Source organism: Mustela putorius, unplaced genomic scaffold (genome assembly GCF_011764305.1).
Source record: "Mustela putorius furo isolate JIRA1106 unplaced genomic scaffold, ASM1176430v1.1 tig00000421_pilon_pilon_pilon, whole genome shotgun sequence".
Taxonomy (NCBI): Eukaryota; Metazoa; Chordata; class Mammalia; order Carnivora; family Mustelidae; genus Mustela; species Mustela putorius.
The window spans coordinates 3,647,916-3,670,937 of record NW_025421375.1 but is presented as its reverse complement, the minus strand read 5'-3'; the positions used below and the strand labels follow the sequence as shown (position 1 = coordinate 3,670,937).

The 23,022-nt window shown below is 36.0% G+C and overlaps 1 protein-coding gene across 1 annotated transcript in view; it reads right to left on the bottom strand.

The window, feature by feature from the left end:
- The window catches only part of CCDC171 (coiled-coil domain containing 171), a 299,006-nt gene that overhangs the window by 229,387 nt on the left and 46,597 nt on the right, over positions 1-23,022 (bottom strand). The window contains 2 exon segments of the mRNA XM_013063104.2: positions 510-602; positions 21,624-21,770. Coding sequence (XP_012918558.2) covers positions 510-602; positions 21,624-21,770 — 240 coding nt within the window.

Below are 23,022 nucleotides of genomic sequence, written 5' to 3'. Positions count from 1 at the left end.
ATAATGTCTCTGTTATAATCATCCCCCTTTGCCACTACAGCCCAAAAGCCCCACAGACAAGACAAAACCCCCTTGAATAGGCATTGGGTGAGATATGGCCTGTGGGCTAGAGTGTGCCAATCCCTCCTCTAACAAAACCAGGCTCAGCCATATCCTGATAGCAAAATTAGTGTCTTAACAATATGATATCCATTCTTTTTTTTAAATTGTATTTATTTATTTGAGAGAGAGAGAGAGAGAGAGAGAGAGTGCCTGGGGGAGAGGCAAAGGAAGAAGGAGAGAATCCTATGTAGACTCTGCACTGAGCTCAGAACCCCTCATGGGGCTCGATCCCATGACCTTGAGATCATGATCTGAGCCTAAATCCAGAGTCAGGGCCTTGACTGACTGAGCCCCACCAGGTGCCCCTATGCTACCCATTCTAAATGTAAACCTGAGCTGTCTGAACAGAATGCTCCTTTTCCCAACTTAATAAAATCCACACAAAAGAATTTTTGTTTACATTTTACCTGAATAATTTCAGAATTAAATTTTGATTCCAAATGTGCTGCTCTCTCTGCTTCAATATTTTCTTCTAGTTTCCTCACTCTTAGAGTAGTTGCCTAAAAACAAATTCAAAGTTTAAACTCACAAACATTGGTATTTAAAGTGGACATAGATCTTTGCACCACAGGGATGGAGCTAGAGAGTATAATAATGCTAATGAAATAAGTCACTTAGAAAAAAACAAATACCATAGGACTTAACTTGTACGTCGAATTTAGGAAACAAAACAAATAAGCAAAGGAAAAAAGAGAGAGAGAGACAAACCAAAAAATAGACTTGACTAGAGAGAACAAACTGAGGGTGACCAGAGGAGAGGTAGGAGCCAGGACGGGTAAAATAAGTGATGACGATGAAGGAGGACACTTACTCATGATGAGCACCGAGTCATGTATAGAACTGTTGGATTTTGTACCTGAAACTAACATAGCACCCTATGTAAACTATACTGGAATTAAAATTAAGGATTTTTAAAAAAAACATGAATGTGGATCACACTTTAGGTTACCATAGCCTCATTTTTGAGGCTATAAAAAAATGAGGCTATAAATGTAAAAGGCACATTAAAAAATCATGTGAAAATCATGCTCGGGGAGAATGCTCCAGACCTTGCTTTTTTAATTTTTTGACATATAATCTATATATAATAAACTGCACATATTTAAAAGAGTGTAATTTTATACACACACACACACACACACACACGTGCGCGCCTCGGTGGCTCAGTTGTTAAGCATCCACCTTCAGCTCAGGTCATAAGCCCAGGGTCGAGGGATCGAGCCCCTCATTGGGCTCCCGGCTCAGCAGAAAGTTTGCTTCTCCCTCACCCACTCCCCCCGGCTTGTATTCCCTCTCTCACTGTCTCTCTCTGTCAAATAAATAAAATAAAATCTGAAAAAAAAAAGTGTATCTATAAAAAAGTATATCTATATGTATCTATATAGATAGATACATGCACACCCATGGAATCACTGCCATAATGAAGATAAGAAATATTCCCAAGACCCCTAAAAGATTCCTTGTATCTCTTGGTAACGTCTTCATCCAGCTCTCACCAACCCCCATCCCCACCACCAAGTAACCACTGATCTGCTTTTTGTCACTACTGATCACTTTGTATTTTCCAGAATTTCATATAAGTTGAGTCATACAGCGTGTACTCTTTATTGCCTGGCTTCTTTCCCCCAGCATAACTATTCTGAGATTCACCATGTGGTTGCATTTATCGATAGCTTATTTCTTTTTACTGTTAAAGTGTTCACTGTGTTGATGAGACACCACACTGATTTATCTGTTCACCAATTCATGTACATTTGCCTTGTTTCCAGTTTGTGCTGTTACAAATGAAACTGCTATGAGCCTTCACATACAAGTGTTTATATAACACTTTGATTTCTTAGAGCCATAAAGTGAAGGGAAGAATGACAGGGTCACATGGTGGGTGTATGTTTAATGTTTTATGAAACATCCAAACTTTTCCAGCTTGCTTATAATTTTATACATCCTCTCCAACACTTGGCATGGTCAATTTTTGTTTTTTCATTTTGGGGGAGGAGGGGATTTAAGACCTTCAAATAGACATGTAATGGCATTTCACTTCAGTTTCAATTTGCATTTCTCTAATAACTAATGCCATTGAACATCTTCTCAAATATTTATTTACCATTTGCATATCTTCTATGGTGAAGTATCTGTTCAGATCTTCTCTCCACTTTTTTTTTGTTATTTTTATTTTTATTTTACCTTTATTAACATGTAATGTATTATTTGCCCCCAGAGGTACAGGTCTGTGACTCATCAGGCTTACAGATTTCACAGCACTTACCATACATAGCACATGCCCTCCCCAATGTCCATAACCCAACCACCCTATCCCTATTCCCCCACCCCAACAACCCTAAGTTTGTTTCTTTTTTTTTTTTTTAAGATTTTATTTATTTACTTGACAGAGAGAGATCAAGTAGGCAGAGAGGCAGGCAGAGAGAAGGGGGAGGAAGCAGGCTCCCTGCCGAGCAGAGAGCCCGATGCGGGACTCGATCCCAGGACCCTGAGATCATGACCTGAGCCGAAGGCAGCGGCTTTAACCCACTAAGCCACCCAGGCACCCCGAAGTTTGTTTCTTGAGATTAAGAGTCTCTTATGGTTTGTCTCCCTCCTGTTTCATTTTTTTCCTTTTCTACCCCGCACAACCCCCTGCCCTGCCTCTCAAATTCCTCATATCAGAGAGATCATATGATAACTATCTTTCTCAGACTTATTTTACGTAGCAAAATACCCTCTGGTTCCATCCACGTCATTGCAAATGGCAAGATTTCGTTTCCTTTGATGGCTGCATAGTATTCCGTTGTGTGTATGTGTGTGTGTGTGTGTGTATATATGTGTGTGTATATGTGTATATATACATGTATACATATACACATATATACGTGTATATACATATGTGTATATACATGTATATATGTATATATACATGTGTGTATGTATACATGTATATATGTGTGTGTGTGTGTGTATATATATGTATCTCTCCATCTTTATCCATTCATCTGTTGATGGACATCTAGGTTCTTTCTACAGTTTGGCTATTGTGGACATTGCTGCTATAAACATTTGGGTGCATGTGCCCCTTCAGATCACTACATCTGTGTCTCTGGGGTAAATATCCAGTAGTGCGACTGCTGGGTCACAGGGTAGCTCTATTTTCAACTTTTTGAGGAACCTCCATACTGTCTTCCAGAGTGGCTGCACCAGCTTACATTCCCACCAACAGTGTAGGAGGGTTCCCCTTTCTCCGCACCCTCACCAACATCTGTCATTTCCTGACTTGTTAATTTTAGCCATTCTGACTGGTATCTCATTTTGGTTTTGATTTGTAGTTCCCTGATGCCGAATGATGTGGAACACTTTTTCATGTGTCTGTTGGCCATCTGGATGTCTTTTCTTTTCTTTTTTTTTTTTTTTTAGTATTAGCATTTTTTAAAATTTTATTTAGTTTTTAATTAAACATATAACATATTTTTATCCCCAGGGATACAGGTCTGTGAATCGCCAGGTTTACACATTTCACAGCACTCATCATAGCACATACCCTCCCCAATGTCCATATCCCCACCACCCTCTGCCATCACCTCTAACCCCCAGCAACCCTCAGTCTGTTTTTTGAGATTGAGTCTTTTATGGTTTGTCTGCCTCCCAATCCCATCTTCTTTCATTTTTTTTCTTTTCCTACCCCCCAAGCCCCTCACATTGCATCTCCACTTCCTCATATCAGGGAGATCATATGATAGTTGTCTTTCTCTGATTGACTTATCTCGCTAAGCATAATACCCTCTAGTTCCATCCACATCGTCACAAATGGCAAGATTTCATTTCTTTTGATGGCTGCATAGTATTCCATTGTGTATATATACACCACCTCTTCTTTATCCATTCATCTTGTTGATGGACATCTGGATTCTTTTCATAGTTTGGCTATTGTGGACATTGTTGCTATAAACATTAGGGTGCACGTGCCCCTTCGGAGCACCATGTTTGTATCTTTGGGATATATACCCAGTAGTGCAATCACTGGGTCATAGGGTAGCTCTATTTTCAGTTTTTTGAGGAACCTCCACACTGTTTTCCAGAGTGGTTGCACCAGCTTGCTTTCCCACCAACAGTGTAGGAGGGTTCCCCTCTCTCCGCATCCCCTCCAGCATCTGTCATTTCTTGACTTGTTAATTTTAGCCATTCTGACTGGTGTGAGGTGGCATCTCATTGTGGTTTTGATTTGTATTTCCCTGATGCTGAGTGATGTGGAGCATTTTTTCATGTGTCTGTTGGCCATCTGGATGTCTTCTTTGCAGAAATGTCTGTTCATGTCCTCTGACCATTTCTTGATTGGATTATTTGTTCTTTGGTTGTTGAGTTTGGTAAGTTCTTTATAGATTTTGGATACTACCTCTTTATCTGATATGTCATTTGTAAATATCTTCTCCCATTCTGTCAGTTGTCTTTTCATTCTCTCCAATTTTTAATTGGGTAGTTTTCTTTTTTTCCCCCAAGATTTTATTCATTTATTTGAGAGAGAAAGATAGTGTGAGAGAGAGCACAAGCCTGGGTAAGAGGCAGAGAGAGAGAGAGAAGCAGACTCCCTCACCAGGATGGGGCCTGACGAGGGGCTCTATCCCAGGACTCTGGGATCATGACCTGAGCCAAAGGCAGACCCTTAACTGACTGAGCCACCCACACGCCCCTGTTATTTTTCTTATTATTGAGTTTTAAGAGTTTATATGATCTGCATACAAGTCATTTACTGGATATGTGATTTGCAAATATTTACTCCAAGTCTACAGCTTGTCTCTTCATACCATTAAAAGCGTCTTTCATGAAACAGAAGTTTTCATTATCCTTAAGTCCAATTTATCAATTTTCAGGCAAGAGTCAACTTCTGGCCAGGATTAGAAGTCAGAAGCTTTATTTCTGAAAGCCATTTCTGTTGAGAAAATGCAACCATGGGAAGCACTGGATTCCTAGTCTCAAAGAGGAAATGGTCATGGCCAAAAGCCTGGTGGGGGCTGGGCAAGTGGGGTTACAGGGACCCCCCCCATTGCAGATGTCTCAGGATAACAGTAGCAAAGAAAACCATGCCTAAAGTCCCGTCTGTCAAATAAGGATGGCTCAACAGTGATGGAGTAAGGCATTACTAATTTCATTTCCTTTTCAAGTAAAATCTGGACAAGAAGTAAGTTTCTATTAATTATATTTACTTTATCATTTAGCTTAAGCTGAAGTTTTTTTTTTTTTAATGCACAACTTGATTAATTGCTTTTTCCTCTTTCCTTCCACAATTTTTTTTATAGAATCACAGAAAGAAGGAGCATAAGCAAAAACTGGATAATTCATAAATTAAGCAAGCCATATGTGAATAAGTAAGAAATGACTACACCTTTCCTCGAGCAAAACAGATTCCCATAATATCTCATTATAGAGTAGAGCATAAACACAAATATCCCTTCTTCTCTAGAGACCTTTGTAGATACCTCTTGCCACTAATGGCCTTCATAGTCAAGAAGCAATTTTGCTTCAGGATTCAATCACTCTGTGTTTTAAAATATGAAATTCACATAATATTTTTTACACTGACTTATTTGCTTTACTTAGATTTTGCAACCCTGTCAATCATATTTGTTAATGAGTTAATTCATCCTTAATGAGTTACTACACAGACTTTTTTTCTAGAAGGCAAACAAAGCAGTAAGTCTAAATGTGATCTTTTGGGTCTAAAGATAATTTAAATCCAAAACTATAAATTCATATTTTCAGTTAGTAGAGTATAACATCTTTAAAGGTAAAATCTGACACTTATATCCTATACTACTAGAGTATTTTGAAATAACAGGCATTCCACTGAAAGATGAAACTAGTAAATATTCATATATTATCAAATATTATAACTCAAGATTCAAAAAATCTTGTAATGAAAAATTTAAAACTAAGGAGTTATTAGTACTTTTTTAGGTATAACTATAATTGGTATTGAGGTGTTTGGCTGTCTCAGTTGATAGATAATACAACTCTTGATCTCAAGGTCATGAGTTCAGCCCCACATTGGGCATAAAACTTACTTTAAAAAAATATTTTTTTAAATTGGTATTTTTTTAAACTCTTACCTTTTGAAATATATACTACAATGTTCATGGATGAAATTATATGATATTTGGATTTGCTTTAAAATAATCAAGGTGGGCATTACAAGAGGAAGTTGATATTCATTAAATAATATTGGCCATTAGTTGATCTAATGTTAAAGCTGAGCGATAGGCACATGCAGCTCATTTTGGTATTCTCTCTACTTTCATGCATGATTTAAATTTTCCATACTGAAAAAATTTTTAAACAAAAACAAAGGAAGTATGGTGGGAAAGTATGGTGCTGGTATCATTATTTACCTAACAAAATTCTATTTTGATGACAAAAAATCATTAGAATGAATTAAGCAATTCATGGCTAAGCAGAAAAAGTCAGTGGGAAGCTGGGAGTTTAAATCAATCAATTCCTACCTATATCATTAAATATTAAGATAATCAAAGCAAATATTGCCTTCATATTCACCTCTACTTTCTCAAAACATGTTTCATACCAAATATTAGTCCCATGGGATATGATTAGCTATGATATGAAAAGGCCATTTCATCATCATAAGTGTGTGAAAAACACAGGATTAAAGCCAAATAATTTTACTAAAGCACTTCTCGGAAAGTTAACATGATCATCTTGAAAAGAAAGAACAAAGTCGGAAGACTCACATTTCTTGATTTTAATACTACTACAAAGCTACAATGATCAAAACACTGTGGAACTGGCAGAAGGACACACATATAGATCCATAGAAAAGAACTGGGAGTCCAGAAATAAGCCCATGTGTCAATGGTCAATAGATTTTTGACAAGAGAGCCATGACCATTCAATGAGAAAGAATCATACTTTCACTAAGCAGTGCGGAGACAATGGGATATACACAAGCAAAAAAATAAATTTGTAAACCTCCATCACAACATATAGAAATATGAATTCAAAAGGATCAATGGCCTAAATATAAAGCTAAAAACCATGAAACTCTTAGAAGAAAACAGAATTCATGATCTCGGATTTGGCAACAGATGCTGAAATATGACACCAAAAGCATGAGCAACAAAAGAAAAAAAAATAGATAAATTAGACTTCATCAAAATTTTACATTTTGAGCATCAAAGAACTTAATCAAAAAGTAAAAGGTAACCTAGAGGACAGGAGAAGATAATCATATATCTGATAAGAGTCTAGTATGCAGAATATACAAACTCTTACAATAAAAAGATAAATAATTCAATTTTTTAAAAAAATGAGTAGAGGCACCTGGTGGCTCAGTCAGTTAAGTGCCTGCTTCCCCCCGTCCCTCCTCTCACTCACTCTCTCTCTCTCAGATAAATAAATAAACAAATTAGTAAAGGGCTTGAATAGACATTTCTCCAAAGAAGATACAAAAATAGCCAATAATTATATGAAATGATGGATAACATTATTAGCTATCAGAGAAATACACACCCAAACCACAAAGAGATATATCTTCACACACACTAGGCTAGTGTTTTTTTAATTTTAAAAAATAGAAAGTAGTAAGTATTGGTGAGGATGTAGAGAAATTGGAAACCTCCTACATTACTGGTGGGAATGTAAATTGGTGCCACCACTATGGAAAACAGTTTGTCAGTTTCTTAAAAAATTAAACAATTACCATATGACCATGCATTTCTACTCCTGGGTATATATTCCAGCAAAATAATAACATGTTCAAATAAAGACTTATACACAAATGTTCATATGAGCATTTTTCGTAATAGCCAAAAGGTAGAAAAAAACCTAAATGTCCATCAACTGAACAAAATATGGTATATTCCTACAGTGGAATGTATTCAGCGGGAAAAAAAAGTACCAATAAATGCTATGACATAGATGAGCCTTGAAGACATATGTTAAGTGAAACTAGACACAAAAGACCAAGTATTATTGTATGACTTCATTTATATGAAATGTCCAAAACAGGCAAATCCATAAGGATAGAAAGTGTGTTAAGTGGTTGCCAGCAGCCAGGGTGGGAGGGAGGAATGAGCAGTGACTGCTAATCAACACGGAGTTTCTTACTGGGATGATGAGAATATTCTGGAATTAGATAGTGGGAATAGTTGCACAACTTTGTGAATATACTAAAAACTACTCAAGTGTATACTTTAATAGGATGAATGTTATGATGTGTGAAATATATTTCAATAAAAGATCAAAGAATCCTGAGTGTAAGAAGGAAAATGTCAAAGTAGTGACAGCCACCTAAATCAAGCTTCTTGATAATTCACTCTAAATGCTGACTTCAAGTCCGTAGAATAAGGGATCCCTATTGATTTTAGGTCTAAAACATGGTACCTATGTTAGCACAAAAATTATTATGTTTAGCCAGATTAAAATGAGCATAACTCTAGGTAAGCCCAATACTACTTTAAAACAAACTTTTTAAATGTAAACCCTACAAAATGAAGTCCCTGATCTCAAAAAATTAAAAATGACTTCTCAGTATGCTTGCCTTAGACTCTGTAAGTCAAAAGAAGTCTAACCAGTGATAAGAAAATAACCTGTAGGCATGGAGAATAAAAAATCAGAACAAGCAAAAAGTTAAGAAAGACAAATATAGGGAAGAAACTAGTCTAACAATGTTCATTTTCTTTTCAGATTCCAAAAAGCATATGCATAAAGCTTCTCTTATCAAAATAATAGTCTTACATTTTATTAAAATACAGAATATTATCATTCCTTGATAAAAGATTCAACAATCCAAGTCTTCTTTTCATCTCTTATGTGTATGTTATGTCATATTATTTATCTGATTTTCACTTCAAAAGTCAAGAAGAGGTTCTGTTATTCTTTCCCTAGGCCAAAACTAAATGGGTTAAAATAATAAACCAGAGATCACATCTTTATTTTCATACCTTCCTGCTTTGCATGTAATGTCCAGAAGAAAACAACTTTATAAACTATTATTCTGAAACTATTGATTAATCAATAAGGTCAACAACAAAATTTTCAAATCTTTAAACAAACTCCTTCCAAGAATGGGCTTTGTTGACAGACATAATTAAATTAAAGCCCTCCTAATAAATATTTTTTTAATCTTCTAGCCTGGTGAATTAATTCTTATATCCAGCAGAGGGTGCTAGCGGAACATCAAAGTGTTCACAAAAAATTTTTTTTCAGTAGTACTGCCTAAGAGAGCCAGTGGAATCATAAACTGTCTCATTAGTATCCAATCATACTGTAATCAACAAAGCAAGGGCAGAAATTATAATGGAATTCAGGTTAAAATACAAAATCCAACACAAATTCATATATACCACAGGTCAATTTAAGTATATACAGGTTTGCTTGGAATACAAATATACTATATTATATCTGTTCCCCAACGTTATGAACAAGGGAGTTCTTTGCGTAACACAAAATGAGCACATATTTTATCATTTATTAGCTGATTTTCATCCCCTTTCCTACTGCAAAATATTGCCAAGAGATTTTTATTTCATGATTTATATCTCATTTTTATTTCATGATTTATATCATTAAATCATGTTAAGCCCAATTAGATAATCTACTCCATTTAAGAAAGGGGGCATTTATTCTTTGAAGAAGGTAATATACAGAAGGATGTCTCCTGTTCCATCCTTTGTTACTCGTTATTTTATCATAACACAGGGTAGAAGCTGCCAATCCGATTCAGCAGCAGAACTAACAAAACATATCCAGACCTCGTTTGTTCCTCACGCCACATCTGCTGCCCTGGCTTCCACAGGCCTGTTCCAAAAGTTTCACAAAAGTTATGAAAACAGATGTGTATGCTGCTGAAGGACTGGGCCAAAGAACACCTCCAATGACATTATTTCCTCCTCAAAACAGAACAGATCTAGCTCAGAGAATATAAGTGAACTTAAAGGAATCGGTCAAGCAGCAAAACTTGAATACACAAAATTTCGTCCACTAAAACGCACAAGAAAAACAGGGGAGGACATATCACAGAAGTGCATCCTAGAGATTTCTCAGTAGTGTGTTACATAGCACTGTTTCCAAAACAGCTGTGCAAAGTTTACCGCAGAATGTCAACAGCTGTATAAATAGAAAGTGGCTGTTTATTTAACTGTTTTTCCAGATTTTATCACCTGATATTTCCCATCAATGGACACTTTCACAGTAACCAATATAGTAATAATCCACCCTCAGAAAGGTAATTCTAAGGAAATGAATTGTTAAAATTTAATAGTAAGTATATTTTGCTATAGGTTACTGTAAATAATTTATTATATGTTTGTTAACAATTAATTACAATACTTATTCCTATCTGTGTGGGGGGAATAAAGAGCAGCCATTGTATTTCAAGACTGTAAAGTGAAGATCCCAAAGTATTTTTTATTATAGAACAAAAAAAAAAATCTTAAAGGGTCAAAGTCTCAAAGTATTTGACAAGTATCTGGACAAGAGAAGCACCATAATATCACATCACTTAAACTGAGTCATGTATTGAAAGACAGTAGCAAAGAAAATCTATGAGTCCTTTATGATTTATTATCCTGGGGGCAGCTGGTTGGCTCAGTCAGCAAGGCAGCAACTCTTGATCTTGGGATACTGAATTCAAGCCCCATGTTGGATGTATTTTAATTTAAGAATAAATAAAACTACACAGCAGTTTCAAGAAATAGTAAAATGTACCAATATTTAGAGCGGCCCATGCGCATCATCTCAGCTGTGGTTGACTTTGCAGTTAACCTCAAAGATATTCAGTGAGGGCAGCAACAACCAGGGCTTTAACAGTTTCAGAACAGACATCTGAGACAACCTGACTAGAGGTATAAACTGGAGAATACAGTGAATTTTTATTTACCAGGAATGAATAATGAAGTCTATCACCCAGACTGTAAAACAGTATAATGGAAAAAAAGAGCTTTTATTACTATTGGGTATAATAAAAGGAACCATAAAAAATGAAAATAGGAAATTTCAGAATTTACAGGACACAAATTCTCGCCATAAATCAATTTAGCCTCTCTAAAAATTGTCTTTAGCTCTCCTGGCAACAAAAACTCCAGTATTTAACAAATTTTTTAATAAACTCCCTATTTTAAAGTCTGTTATAAACATAAATACAAAAATGTCTAATACTTCTAAGCACAACTTTATTACCCAGGTGATTTCATCATTTACCCATTTGGTAAGTAGTAATTGACACAAATAGGTGTTGAAAAATAATTCCTACAAACACATGGTGGCTTGAACAAGTGAAATCAGATGAGGCTGGCTTCACAAACAATAGGAAACGTGGTCATTTTTCTTTTCCTTTTTCACTTGAGTATAGTCTACGTACAGAGGAAAAAGCTACATTCTACCCTGCCTTCGTTACTGTAATACAGAACATGACTGACAGAAGCAATTCAGAATTTATTTGCAGCCAGTACTCTCTCCACTGTAATCTTCGCAAGATTCCTCAGTCCTTACTATTAGGTTTGCATCTTCTCTTTTCTCTTTTCTTATTGAGTTAAGCTTATTTCCCATGATAAAAAAAAAAACCTCCCCTAGTTGTAAAAGAGGTTTATAAAAGCCACAGATATTCCTTTTTCCAGTTCACTTTTCCCTTGGTTCTGTGGTATCCAGCACCATTTTTATAAAATTGGATTGGGAGTTTGCTTTCTTTTTTTAAATCTCAGAAACCATTGATCTGTGTTAAGATGATTAAGCCACACAATGGTATACAGTTTATCAGATTTTTTAAAAATACAAATCATATATATTTATATATATGTTTATATGTGTATTTGCATATATTTATTATATAAATTTTATATATTTATTTATAAATACTTATTTATAAAATTATTTATATGTTTATTAAAATATATATTTTTATATATTATATATATCTTATACTACACACACACACACACACACACACACACAAACATACAGCTTTGGTCCAGGCACATTAAGAAATCCATTTCATGAAATGCAACTTTTTTTTTTTTTTTAAAGATTTTATTTATTTATTTGACAGAGAGAAATCACAAGTAGGCAGAGAGGCAGGCAGAGAGAGAGAGAGGGGAGGAAGCAGGCTCCCTGCTGAGCAGAGAGCCCGATGTGGGACTCGATCCCAGGACCCTGAGATCATGACCCAAGCCGAAGGCAATGGCTTAACCCACTGAGCCACCCAGGCGCCCATGAAATGCAACTGTTAAAAAGCTTCACTAAAATTTAAAACAATGATTGGGCTACATGTCTATTATGCTAGTTGCTTTACTCTGATATTACTGACATTAAATAATGTGTTCTATTAAATTAAAACATTAACAGTTTTCTTCTATTATCCTTACTAACATTATTATCTCATTATAAGGATCTCATATTAATCCTTATATTTCATGTATCTTATAGCAATTCTTTTTTTAAGAATACCGCTGACAGTTACTTAAGTCCCTAGAATTACTAGTAGTTAATGCTTCCACAACTAAATGCAAAACTAGCATAAAATCCTCTTTAACTTCTTTTTCACTGTGTCATCATCCGGCCAAGAGCCAAGACAAGATACATTCACTTAAATATAAAGCAAAAAATTTTTTAAGATTCTGTTTATTTGTCAGAGAGAGAGAGCACAAGCAGGGGGAGCAGCAGGCAGAGGAAGAAACAGGCTCCCCATTGAGCAAAGCACCTGATGCAGGACTCGATCCCAGGACCCTGGGATCATGACTTGAGCCGAAAGCAGATACTTAACTAACTGAGCCACCCAGGCATGCAAGAAAAAAAAAAAAAAAAGCAAAATTTTGAAAGGTGTCTACATATGAAGAATTATAAATGAGTCAGAGGACTATACAAGTCCACTTATAAAATTCCTATAAATAGAATAAAAATTGAGACTACCTAGACTACCTTTCAAAGCTTCAAATTCTCTAAAAGCAGAGACCTGGTATTACCAAAAGTAATTACAGAACAGCTAAGAAGAACCACAAAGTAAAACTAGTCTAAAACGATTTGATGTTTATAACATCAATCAATAAGAAGAGAAATCGGGGCAAATATTTTACAAAGAAAAATATCAATATTGAGTTATCCAAAAATAAATCCTAAAGTTTAGACATTAGACATTTCCTCAATTCAGTCAAAACTGGCTTAATAAAAATTTTATCAATGAAAAAGAAATCACTGTTACCTATTACTTCTTCAAACCTGTAAGGAATTAAAATGTGTTTAGTGATGATCATAAGGTTGCATAGCATCCTAAAAATGACTTCTAAATGAGGTTTTTAATTCTAAGTATATTTGGACTTTATTCTAATGTTTTAATGGGCCATCCATGTACAACATTTTTTTTTAAGAGACAGAGTAACATATGCTCACATATGTGCCCAAGCAAAGAAGAGGGGTGGAGGAGGGAGAGAGAGAATCTCAAGCAGGCTCCATGTCCAGAGTGGAGCCTGATGCAGGGCTCAATCTCAAGATGCTAAGATCATGACCTGAGTTGAAATCAAGAGTCCAAGCACCTCACCACATAATATTTTTAAATGATGATACATTCCTAAATTTATTGGCCTAAAAAAAGGTTCATCACAAGTGATAAATAAACTAAAAATATTATGTAGAATATAATCTAGTCTTTTATTTTTTCTCTGACTTTACATAAAATTAGGCCATGTATTTTAACAGTGTGAGTCATTTTACCTTTGCCAAGTTCATGCTTGGCATTATTATGGAGAGTTCCTATACACCCCACACCAAGTTTCCCCTATTATTAACATCTTACATTCACATGGTACAAATAACCCATTAAAATGGACAGTGAATCATAATATGTATTTCTCCAATAACATACAAATGGCCAATTTCATTAGAGAAATGAAAGCCAAGACCAAAATGACATACCACTATACACCAACTAGGGAGGCTATCATTGAAAAACTGATTGTAACAAGTATTGGTGAGGACCTGGAGAAATTGGAACCCTCATGCATTGCTGGTGGAATGTAAAACAGTGCACCACTGTCTAAAATAGTCCGAGAGTTCCTCAAAAAATTGAACACAGGATTATCACATGACCCAGCAATTCTGCGCCTAGGTATAGACCCAAGAGAACTGAAAACATGTTCACACGAAAACCCATATACGAATGTTCAGAGGCATTATTCATAATAGCTGAAAAGTGAAAATAACACAAATGCCTATCAACTGAGAAATGGACACACAAAATGTGGTGTATAATACAGCAGAATATTATTCAGTATTAAAAAGGAATGAAGTCCTGATACCAGATACAACATGGATATCTTGGAAACATGCTAACTGAAAAAAGTCAACCACAAAGCTCACACGTTGTATGATTACATTAATAGGAAATGTCCAAGATAGGCAAACCTATAGAGGCAGAAAGCAGATTAGCAGTTGTTTAGGGCTGAGAGAAATGGGGGAACAGGAGAGTCATGGCTAATGGTATGGGGTTTTTTCCTGAGGTGATAAAAATGTCCTAAAATTGACTGTGGTAATGGTTGCACAACTCTATGAGTACACTAAAAATCACTGAATTATACATTATAAATGGGTAAATTTACAGCATGTAAGTTATATCTTAATAAAGATATTTTAATACCATCAGTATGAGAAGTTTAACCTCCAGATGCCCACAACCACGCCAAGCAGTCAAACAACAACCGTTTCTTAACCACTACACAAACTGGAGGTTTATTATCTGGAAGATGTGAATCTGAACCAGAGGCTGCACACAGGGATACACAGAGAGGGGTGAGGGGCGAGGGGTACACAAGGCTGAAACGAGGGGAAAGTCTGGGTACCGAACAGTATGATATGCAGATTCTTTCTCGATGTCCTTCTTCTATGTTATAACCACCAAAGACAAAATAGCAAAGCACTCTGCAGAAACTACAGAAACGCAGAGAAGACCTACAGATTATGACACTCAAAACTGTGCAATGAAATATATAAATATCCCTATCATCCTACAGTAATGCTTCCTGAAGCCCCATACTCGTATTCAACTGTCTATTCCACATCTCCATGTGAATGGCTACCAGGCATGCCAATGTATCATACCTAAAGCAAATTCCTGACCTCTCCCAAATCCATGCCACTTGCCTTCTTTGCCAGTTGAGTAAATGGCAATGCCATTCGCCCATTTGCTCATGGCAAAATCTTTGGCGTTATCCTTTACTGCCTCCTTTTTGCTCACAAGCCAGGTCCAACTGATCTGCAAATTCTATTGGTTCTATCTTCCAAAATACATACAAATCCAAACTCCTCTACACTATATATCTCATCAAGGTAAATATAATAGTCTCCTAAATGGTATCTTACAATCTATTCTCCAAAGAATATACAGAAAGATGCTTTTAAAACAAAAAACAGGAAGCATGTCAGGCCTCCATTCAAAACCTTCCAATGGCTTTCATCTCACTCAAAGTTCTTACAATGAATTACAGAAGATCATCAAGACTGTAAAATCTGCCTACCATTCTGTCTATCCTATAGCCTTTCCATTTCAGTTGCAATGCCCTACTTGCTATTCCTCAAACCTTCCAAGCACACTCACATCTCATGGCCTTTGCACTTTCTATAGCTTCTACCCAAAATGCTCTTCCTCCAGATATCCACATGGCTGTCCCTTTCTTTCCCTGGGTCTCTATTCAAACGCCATCTTATCAAGTCAGCCCTCTATGACCACTAACAAAAGGGTAACCCACCTGTCTCATCACTCATTACTTCCCCTAGTCTGCTTTATTTTTTATGAGTTATTTATTTATTTGAGAGAGAGTTGGAGGGAGGGACAAAGAGAGAGGGAGAGAATCACAAGCAGACTCTAGGCTGAACATGGAGCCCGACAAGGCTCGATCTCACGACCTTGAGTTCATGACCTGAGCTGAAACCAAGAGCCAGGCACTCAACGGACTGAGCCACCCAAGCACCCCAACCCTAGTCTGCTTTATTACTCTCCACAGGGCTTATCATGCTTTGTTTCATTTAATGTGTGATTCTCCCTAACTAGAGCGTCAGCTTCAAGAGGGAAGAGACTTTGTTTTGTTTGCTGCTAATGCCTCAAGCACCAAAAAGTGTGCCTAATACTCTCCATAAATACTTACTGAACAAACAAATGAATACAGTAGTCATAGGAACAGGATGCTATTAAAAAAAAAAACAGTACAGAGAACAAGAGCTCTCAGAAATTAAAAATGAAAAGGACGGGTCATGATCCCAGGGTCCTGGGATCGAGTCCCGCATCGGGCTCTCTGCTCAGCAGGGAGCCTGCTTCCCTCTCTCTCTCTGCCTGCCTCTCAGTATACTTGTGATCTCTCTCTGTAAAATGAATAAATAAAATCTTTTAAAAAAAAAATTTAAAAATTAAAAAAAAAAAAGGAAAATATTCAATAAGAAGATTAGAAAGTCAAGTCAAGAAATGTCCCAAGAAGCCACAACAAAAAGAATAAGAGAACGACAACAGAAAGGCAAAAGAAGGAAACCATCAATCCAGTTGATCTGATACTTGAATAATAAAAGCCAGAGAGAAATAACAATGAAAGCCCTGAGGAAAATAATTACACAAGAGAATAACACAAAAGAATTCCTCCAAATGGGGGCGCCTGGGTGGCTTAGTGGGTTAAGCTGCAGCCTTCGGCTCAGGTTATGATCTCAGGGTCCTGGGATCAAGTCACGCATCGGGCTCTCTGCTCAGCAGGGAGCCTGCTTCCCTCTCTCTCTCTCTGCCTGCCTCTCCATCTACTTGTGATTTCTCTCTGTCAAATAAATAAAATCTTTAAAAAAAAAAAAAAAAGAATTCCTCCAAATGAAGGGCATGCATTTCCTAACTAAAATGGTCACCATGAATTTAAAAAGATCTATACAAAGAAACATTATTTATATTTGATGTCCTGCAATTGCAGAGTCAGTGGGAACTCTATGGCACAAATAATTTGGTGTCCTCACAAATATAAGGAAAAAAGAGAGCTATAGACAAAGAATCTGTACATTAAAAGAGATTTAAGAGACATATCAACCAGAGTGCCTGGGTGGCTCAGTAGTTTGAGCAACAGACTCTTGGTTTCAGCTCCGGTGGTGATCTTGGTGTCATGATCTCAGGATCATGAGATCGAGTCCCGTGTAGGGCTCTTAGCTCAGTATGGAGTGTGCTCTCTTTCTCTCTCTCCCTTCTCCTCTGTCCCTCTCCCTGCTCACGCACGTAATCTCTCTCTCTCAAATAAATAAATAAAATCTTCTTTAAAAAAGAAAGAAAAAAATATCAACCAATTCTAATGTGTAACTGGAATTCTGACTCAAACTGCATTTACACACATTTACACCATTTATATCAAATTGTGGAACAATCTGAAATTTGAATAAGGCCTGGATATTTGATTATATTAAGTGATGTTCCTGTTAATTTAGTTTTAATATTGAAAATGTGACTCTAAATAAAGATCCCTCATTTTTTTAAAATTGTAATAAATATTTACAGTAAAATACTGTGACTGGGATTCATTTCACTATAATATGGGAGAGGGGAAAGTGAGTGGGGATATAAATGATAAAATACTGGCCATATATAGATCATTGTTAAAGCTGGTGATGGATACATTAGGTTCATTATACTATTCTGTTCACTTTTTTAAATATGTTTGTTTAAAACTTTCCATTAAAAAAAAGTTTGAAAAGAACAGAGGACCAAGAAAACTTACAGAGATGACAAGAATGAGGGAGGAAGATCACCATCAAAGAAACACAAACCAGAATAACATTAGGCCTCTCAACAGCAACAGAAGAGCTGGGGAATGAGGAAGGTAAGGCCTTCACATATTAAGAGAAAATGACTTTAAACCTAAAATTCTATATTTGGCCAAATTATATCTACTCTAATACTTTATTCATAAATAAATCACACTCAGAAACACAAGATCAGCTAAAACTGAGCTCTCATATCCTCAAAGGGTGTGATGATTTTCTGATGAAGACCACATAAATTTGCCAAACACAGCTCCTGGAAGGCTTTATCCATTTGCCCTCTCAGCAGCAAGACCCAGGAACTTTTAACGGCTCCCTCACTGACACTGGGTGTTACCTTTTCTTTAGTCTTGGTATCATGACTGTTACAGCCTTTCTGATGGCAAGCATTTTTCATATGTTTGCTATTCATCTGAACATCTTTCACATCTTCTTTAAAGTCCTTGGTAGATTTTTTTTCATAAAGGTTTTCTCCTTTTTCTTACCAAATAGTGGGGGGAATTTGGATAAAGAGATGTAGAGACAGAGATAGATCTACATTTTGCTGTAAATATTTTTCTCATGTGTTTGTCTTATTTTAAGTGGAGAATTTACATATATATGACTTTAATTTCTCCTAGTCAAAGCATCAATCCAGTTGATCTGACACTTGAATAATAAAAGCCAGAGAGAAAGAACAGCGAAAGCCCTGAGGAAAAAAATTACACAAGAGAATAATTCAGCAAAAATCTGTTGATTTTGCTCCTCTGCTTTTATGATTAATAATAAGTCATACTAGACTCAGAGAGCAAAAAACACAAGTTTTTTTCTTCTTTGTCAGCTTTTAATATTTTTACTCTTTTTAATCCAACTGGAACTTATTTTACAATATGATGTAAGCTGGGAATCTAATTTTATTTTAGTTAAATTGTTAACCAAATAGTTAAATAGTTATCCATGTTTCAAGATGATTGAATAATCTTTCCTATCCTCATTAATTTAAAGTGGTATCTTCATATACTAGATTTTATATATATTCTACAAGTCTACTACTGGCCTTTCAATCTGTACCATTAAAAATCTGGTCTTAGACTTACTGTACTTTTTGGCCACTCAACAATGTCTTTTCCCCTTCTTTTGGTACCAGAAACTGAATTTTCTTTATAAAAATTTCTTTTGAAATGAAATCTTGCGGGGCGCCTGGGTGGCTCAGTGGGTTAAGCCGCTGCCTTCGGCTCAGGTCATGGTCTCAGGGTCCTGGGATCGAGTCCCGCATCGGGCTCTCTGCTCAGCAGGGAGCCTGCTTCCTTCTCTCTCTCTCTGCCTGCCTCTCCGACTACTTGTGATTTCTCTCTGTCAAATAAATAAATAAAATCTTTAAAAAAAAAAAATGAAATGAAATCTTGCCATTTGCAATGATGTGGATGGAACTAGAGGGTATTATGCTGAGCAAAATAAATCAATCAGAGAAAGACAATTATCATGTGATCTCCCTGATTTGAGGAACTAGAGAGGCAATGTGGGGTGTTTGGGGATAGGAAAAGAATAAATGAAACAAGATGGGATCGGGAGGGAGACAAACTATAAGAGACTCTTAATCTCACAAAACAAATTGGGGGTTGGGGGGGAGGGAAAGAAAGGTGGGGTTATGGACATTGGGGAGGGTATGTGCTATGGTGAATGCTGTGAAGTGTGTAAACCTGGCGATTCACAGACCTGTACCCCTGGGGCTAATAATATATTATATGTTAATAAAAAAATAAAAGATTAATTTTTCAAAAAAAGAAAAAATTTCTTTTGGGGGGGCTTTAATTTTAGCAGAATTGAGAGAGATTTATTTGGGGCAAACTACCTCTTTCAATTGAATATTTTCTCTTTGGGATTTGAATCCTAAAGTGACAAAAAGAATGATACCAACTGTTACTGGTAAACAAATAAAATTAAAATTACTGATATCAATTCACCCTAACTTCCTCCATCATTCCCATTCCCAAGACATCTGGGGATGCTCTGGGATTCATTTCTGAGCCTAATTCCCCAACTTTCATCCTACTCGCAAATGTGATTCCCATATTCCTCCAGTAATTCCCACTGAAGTTAGCCAAAGTTGGTTTCTGTTGCATACAAGGAAAAAAGCACCACTGATATATTACTAAGGCTTTATAATAGTTATTGATCTCTGATATAGTAAGTCTCTGCTCATTTCTCTTAAAATATTCTAGGGACGCCTGGGTAGCCCAGTTGGTTAAGTGTCAAACTCTTGGTTTCAGCTCTGGTCATGATCTCAGGGTTGTGGGATGGAGACCAACATTGGAGTTATGCTAAGAGCAGACTCTGCTTGAGATTCTCTGCCTCTCCCTCTGCCCCTCCCCATTCTCAGATGCTCGCACTCGCTCTCTCGCTCTCTCTCTCCCTCAAATAAATAAAATATTTTTTAAGATTTTATTTATTTGACATAGAGGGAGAGCGAGAGAGAGAACACAAGCAGGGGGAGTGGGAGAGGGAGAAGCAGGCTTCCCGCTGAGCAGGGAGCCCGACATGTGACTCCATCCCAGGACCCTGGGATCATGAGCTGAGCCGAAGGCAGACACTGAACAACTGAGCCATCTAGGTGCCCCAAATAAAATCTTTCTAAAAAGGTATGAGAGACCCTTGTGTAGTAGCTCTTTAGTCTTTCACATGAATATCTGAATCTTTATTCCCAAAATAATTCCACTGAGTTTTTTATTGGAAATATTTTAACCCATAATATAATCTAGGAAGGATTCATATCTTTTTAGTGCTGAGTGTCTCCAAAATGTCTCACCATTTTCTTTGAAGACTCTCAGTTAAATCTGGTAACTTTTTAATGTGTCTGTAGTTAATTATATTCCTATTCTTGTCACAGTGGTGAAGAAAATTTTTTACATGTTTTATTCTCTGACTATTGCTGGAATATAAGAATGTAAATAAAATTGTTACTTTTCTTTTCTTCCTGGCCTCCTTACTGAATGTTCTTACCAGTGTCAATAATTCTAAAGTTGATTTTCTTGACTATTCACAGTATAAGTGCATCTTTCAAAAATAAGAGTCATGCCTCCTTCTTTCCAACAACTGTACTTCTTATTGCTGCTCTGCCATCATATACTTCTCTGGCTTCCAGAACAATGTTAAATGACAGCAGTGAATTTAACTGGATTAGCTCTGGATTTTATCACTGAATTCTCCTTATAAATGTTTATTTACCTAATTACAATTATAAATTATGTCTAAGACAAAACTTCTTTACCTATTGAAATACTTAAATTTCCCATAAACAAAAGGAAAGTTTAAAAAAGAATTAACAAACAGATTTCTCTCAAAATTAAAGTGATTATATCATTCTCTCATCAAAATCATAACTTTCATTTGTAACTTGATGCTTCTTTTCCATCTAAAGTCTCACCTGAAATGTATTCCACAAAACCATGCATCTAGTATATGATCCTATCTACAAAATGAGAATTTAATATTATGTGTACAAAATCCTTTCCTGAGTTGCTTCCTCAATCTTATCATATAAACAATTACCTTCAAACTTTCCAAATATTCCATGGGAATTAACTGTTAAAAATGGATAGATTTTAAAAATTAGGGGCAAAATATAATTTACTCAAATACAAAGTTTTCAAAGAAGCCAGATATTCAATACAAATAAATGCTGAAAAAAAAAGTTTTATATTTGATAATAGAGTAAAACTTTTTCTGACTTTTTAAATTACTAACTGGAAAACACATATAGGTTTTAAAAGAATGAGAAAATATACCTCAAATTCTTTTCTAAGACGTTCTTCTCGTTGAGTGCTAAATTCGAGTTCACTTGTTTGACGTCGCAGAAGATCAGAGCAGTCCATGTGCTCAGTTTCTAATTTTTCTACCTTCTTGTGCATATTTTGTACGGCATTATCTTGCTCCTAGAAAGTAATTCGTTTCTGCATCAATACAGTTTATAAGCCAACAATGACAAAAACATATTTCACAGAAGACAGTGAGTAAACCTGTGCTTCAACCACAAAAATAGGTTAATTTATACAGTTAACTCTTGAACAATATGAGGATTAGGGACACCCACTCGTGAGCAGTCAAAAAAATCTGTAAATAACTTTTGGCTCCCCAAAAACTTGGCTACCAATAGCCTACTGTTGATAGGAAGCCTTACTGATAACACAGTCAATTAACCCGTATTTTCTATGTTTATATGTATTATGTATTGTATTCTTATAATACTTAACTTTTTCTTAAATTTTTTCAGTATTTCTAGGCTACACAGTTCATCTCCAACTTTTTTCAGATTGTCCAAAATCTCTAAAAAGCCTTCCTACATATTCATTGAAAAAAATCCACGGATTTATACAGTTCAAACCCATGTTGTTCAAGGATCTTATAGACACTTTCTCTCATAGGCAAAAGAGATCTAGATATTCCAGCAATGTTTCAGAATATACACATATTCAAAAAAGCACGACTGGAGTTTTATAATTTGGGGGCGTCTGGCTGGTTCAGTTGGTACAGCATCAACTCTTAATCTCAGGATCATGAGTTTGAGGCCCAGGCTGAATGCAAAGATTACTTAAAAATAAAATTTAAAAAAAAGAATTATGGGAGTTTTACAATTTTAGAGCTCTGGTTAACACATGTTACGGTTCAAAATGTATAAAACATACTATAACGTTATGCTAGTTCAATTGACCTCTGAGGGTATTTACATAGTGCTGTAGTCCAAATGCCATTTATAATGTTTTCCCTGCTCGTTAACATTTTTAAATATTTTGTAATACAGATGTACATTGCTCCTTTGTGTGAGGAGAAGTGATTAGCTTGAATGCCTGATAATGGCCCTTAAGAGGTTTTTATGTGAGCTCTTGGTACTTTAACTATGGTTATAGTTCTTCGAGTTGCATCCACTAGATGGCTGTGTTTCATTTCTTTCAGTTTTCAAGTTTTCAAATCTTTGCTGTATTATTGGAAGGAAGATATCATCAGGCAGTGTTCTACTGAAATCTCTCAATCTTTTCCAACTAAACTCAGAAATCAGAGTTGAACGTTATGAAAGTTCAAACAGGAAGTTAACACGCATATCCATGTATTTTCCACAGGTCAGTGTTTACATTCATCGTTCCCACTTAGGTCTCTGAGACAAGCTCCCTTCTTACCTTCCTTCACCAG